The 4,069-nt window shown below is 38.8% G+C and overlaps 1 protein-coding gene across 1 annotated transcript; it reads left to right on the top strand.

Moving 5' to 3' along the window:
• Positions 1-477: 477 nt before the first annotated feature.
• On the top strand, positions 478-1,602 carry LOC111088659. Its single transcript, XM_022399388.1, has 2 exons — positions 478-517; positions 1,085-1,602. Exons 1-2 carry the CDS (start codon positions 478-480, stop codon positions 1,600-1,602), a joined length of 558 nt encoding a protein of 185 aa, XP_022255096.1.
• Positions 1,603-4,069: the final 2,467 nt, after the last annotated feature.

Consider the following 4,069-nt stretch of genomic DNA (forward strand, 5'->3'; position numbering starts at 1 on the left):
CCTCGCCCGCCCCCCCACGGGTTGGAAAACCGGGTTTCTTAGTTTTTTAGTCCCAGGACAGTCCGGTGGGCCACTGGGGGGGGGGGGATCAGCAAATGAATTCAAAAATATATTTGTTGCACAAACATTCTGGTACTTTTTTGATAAAGTTTGCTAAGTAAGGAAATCTTGGTAGATAATAACAATGTAAAGTAAATTTATATTTAAAATGTAGATAACTTCTGAAATAAGTTATTTTAATACATATTATATAAAAATTAAATAAATTATCTCATGATGGTATTATATAGAATCCATTATTATAATCCATCATGCACTCAAACTAACAGAATAAATTAAATAAATTATTGACTGGAGATTGCATAGTTTTCTACCATGGTGCTATCTGTTGACCATTATAGAAACTGTGACATTTTAATTACGAGATTATCTATTGGCTTTTGACACGATTTTTACACTAATATTCCACCGTTCTTGATGGTTGACCTAGCAGGTCAGCGTCTGAAGAAGTTTACTTGTATAACCTACTTTCATGCACGACTATCAAATCCTTGTCCACCATAGCCTGATGTTTTTGCATATCATCTTTTGCCAGCCAACAGCAAATCAAAGTGGTCTTATCAGTCTTCATGACACCAGTATATTACACTAGTCATGGCTGACACTTGGACTTTGAGTAACGAAAACCTTACCGTTTACCATACTTCACGTCTTATTTCAAGAAACTAGTTCTGGCTAGTTTTTAGCGGGAAACATTTGACGTTAAAGCCTACATTAAAATTTTTGTTTTTTTCTACTACACTTTACTAAACGTTTATTTCACTATCCTTTTGTGTTAACTGATCTTCAGCCTTCTTCCAAGACACTGTGGGCTCTGAAAACAATTGAACTTCAGCAAACTATCTCCAGACTTTCCTTATTTTGGACGCCAACCTTGAGAACAATTCAAAACCTATAGTCCATATTACTTGTCACTCAATATCAGTTGCAGCTAACAAGCACCTTTAGACTGCTATAGTCGCAGTTAACAAACATCATCAGACAGTTACAGTTACAGCTAACAAGCATCTTCAAACTGTCACAGTTGCAGCTAACAAACATCATCAGACTGCTATAGTTGCACCATATAAGCATCATCAGGCTGTTACAGTTCCAGCATACAAACATTTTCAGACTGCTAAAGTTGCAGCATACAATCATCTTCATACTGCTACAGTTGTACCATACAAGCATCTTCAGACTGCTACAGTTGTACCATACAAGCATCTTCAGACTGCTACAGTTGCACCGCACAAGCATCATCAGACTACTACAGTTGTACCATACAAGCATCTTCAGACTGCTACAGTTCCGGTATACAAGCATCTTCATAGTGCTACAGTTGCACCACACAAGCATCATCAGACTGTTACAGTTACAGCTAACAAGGATCTTCAAACTGTTACAGTTGTACCATACAAGCATCATCAGACTGCTACAGTTGTACCATACAAGCATCTTCAGACTGCTACAGTTGCAGTGGACAAGTATCTTCAAACTGTTACAGTTGTATCATACAAGCATCATCAGACTGTTACAGTTGCAGTGGACAAGATTCACTAGCTATAATGAGAGTAGTAAGAAGCACATTTGCAGCCTGCTCCGACTGTAGCTAACAAGCATCTTCAAACTGTTACAGTTGTACCTGACAAACAACTCCAGTCTGCTCCAGCTGTAGCTAAGAAGCATCTTCAAACTGTTACAGTTGTACCTGACAAACAACTCCAGTCTGCTACAGATGTAGCTGACAAAAAATCTCTAGTTTGCTTCAATGTTAGTTTATAAGCATCTTCAGTCTGCTCCAGTTATAGCTGAAGCATCTTCAGCATGATCAAGTATTTGGGCTAACACATATTTACAAGCTGCTTCTGCTAACACATATTTACAAGTTGCTTCTGCTGACACACATTTACAAGTTGCTTCTGCTGACACATTTTTACAAGTTGCTTTTGCTGACACATATTTACAAGTTGCTTCTTCTGACACACATTTACAAGTTGCTTCTGCTGACACATATTTACAAGTTGCTTCTGCTGACACACATTTACAAGCTGCTTCTGCTAACACACATTTACAAGTTGCTTCTGCTGACACATATTTACAAGTTGCTTCTGCTGACACATATTTACAAGTTGCTTCTGCTGACACATATTTACAAGTTGCTTCTGCTGACACATATTTACAAGTTGCTTCTGCTAACACACATTTACAAGTTGCTCCTGCTGTAGCTGACAAACATCTTGAAACTAGCCAAGTAGTTGTGGGCAACAAACATCTCCAAATTGCTCCTGCTATAGCTGATAAGTATCTCCAGAGTGCTGCAATTATAGTTTGCAAGCATCTATACACAAGCCTCTCGAGATATATCTAGTTGTTTCTGACAAGCTAAACATCTCTAAACTATCCCGCCTCTGGCAGACAACCGTTGTCAGACTTATCCATTAATGTCTGAAATTAGCAGTTCATGACTATTCTCAATAGTGAGGCTGAATCTGATGTCGATGACTTCAGAATTTCTCAATATCTTGGATTTCAATCATCTTACCACGAGAATTCATCTATACAGTCCGCCATTACTTCTTTAGCTCAGAAAATGAGAATGAGACTTCTCTTTTAAATTAATTTAAATTGTTTTATTCTTCAACGAGTGAAATGCGGAGGGATTTATTTCTGCATTTTGTTTTTTACATAATTATCTCTCAGTAAATCTGACCGAAATACACTCAGTAATTGTGAAATTCACAAGTGTTAAAATAACATGAAGCATAAAAAATACAGTAGATAACGCTGTAGAGAAGCATAACGAAATGTATGTTTGTGTGAAAAGGTTAACAACGTATATGTAACCCAAGTTTCAAATGTTCCGGAGCTCCTTCAATCACAGCATCATATCGAAACTAGCATAGAATACGCATGCTCCACTGCGGGGTTCAAAGTTCCCCTTCATGATTCATAGAGGCCACAATCTGCTGAATTAAGCTCTGCCAATATCCCCAGTTACTTCTATAGTTGTCCCTCCCCCCCCCCCAGTGGCACAGCGGCATGTCTGCGGACTTACACGGCTTGAATACAAACCGGGTTTCTATACTCGTGGTGGGAAGTGCACAGATAGCCCATTGTGTAGCTTAGGGCTTAGTTACAAACAAACACACTTCTGTAGTTACCCCAATGTGTTCGTACACGAAAAACATTCTGTGGTGCCTGATCACGTGTGCGAAGTTTGGCCCCCTAGCTTTTGATTGAAGGTATGAAAGAGGTGAGCTAGGAACAAAACACTGATACCAGTTTCGGGTTCAGTGACCTTGAAAACCTACTCCTCGACACCGTCATGTTCAAGGTGGTAAGGGGTTAAGCAATATAGATATGAGCACCCGAGTATGCATGCAAAATTTGGTCCTGCTAGCTCCATAACTGTGGGTAGGTGGATTTCACTCACAATAAAAACAAGAACAAAAACAAACACACAATGTGAATTAATATAGACTACATTCATTTAATTAGTTCATCTCCTAGGCACGCTGGTGTTTAATTTGTGTATAATTCGAGTAGCGCTCTGTCTCCAGTTTATTGTACGGCGATTCAGCCCTTCCTCGTATTGTTCGGCGATTCAGCCCTTCCTCGTATTGTACGGCGATTCAGCCCTTCCTCGTATACGTTAAACTTTGTGGATTTGGTTTGTAGCAAGATTAAACTGCGTCCTTGAGTTCAAAAAGATATAACACAAAACTATTAAAATTGTCAAAGTGTTAAAACTATAGATGTTTCAGGTGTGTGATCAGCAGTTCGCACTAAGTTGAGGTTTTAAAGATCTCAAAGAATAATTAAACTAATACGCTCTGAGTAAAACTCTGCTCGCATCATGTGTACTCAGGACTTAATTTCTGCCGGATATCTTCGGATCTCAGATCCGGAACCTGTTTTTGATTTTCTTTTAATCTTAAGACGGGATCTCTGTAACTTTAAATCTGCCACAGTTGCATTGGAATTGATATTCCACTAGCGTCGTCAACTACAATACCATTCTCCAGTC

The sequence above is a fragment of the Limulus polyphemus genome, unplaced genomic scaffold, assembly GCF_000517525.1.
Source record: "Limulus polyphemus unplaced genomic scaffold, Limulus_polyphemus-2.1.2 Scaffold4203, whole genome shotgun sequence".
Classification (NCBI taxonomy): Eukaryota; Metazoa; Arthropoda; class Merostomata; order Xiphosura; family Limulidae; genus Limulus; species Limulus polyphemus.

Bases quoted from the DNA above. Each gene is read 5' to 3' on its own strand.
- LOC111088659 (XM_022399388.1), top strand. From the start codon at position 478: ATGGTTGACCTAGCAGGTCAGCGTCTGAAGAAGTTTACTT. The intron at 518-1,084 runs GTATAACCTACT...AAACTGTCACAG, and splicing joins GCGTCTGAAGAAGTTTACTT to TTGCAGCTAACAAACATCAT.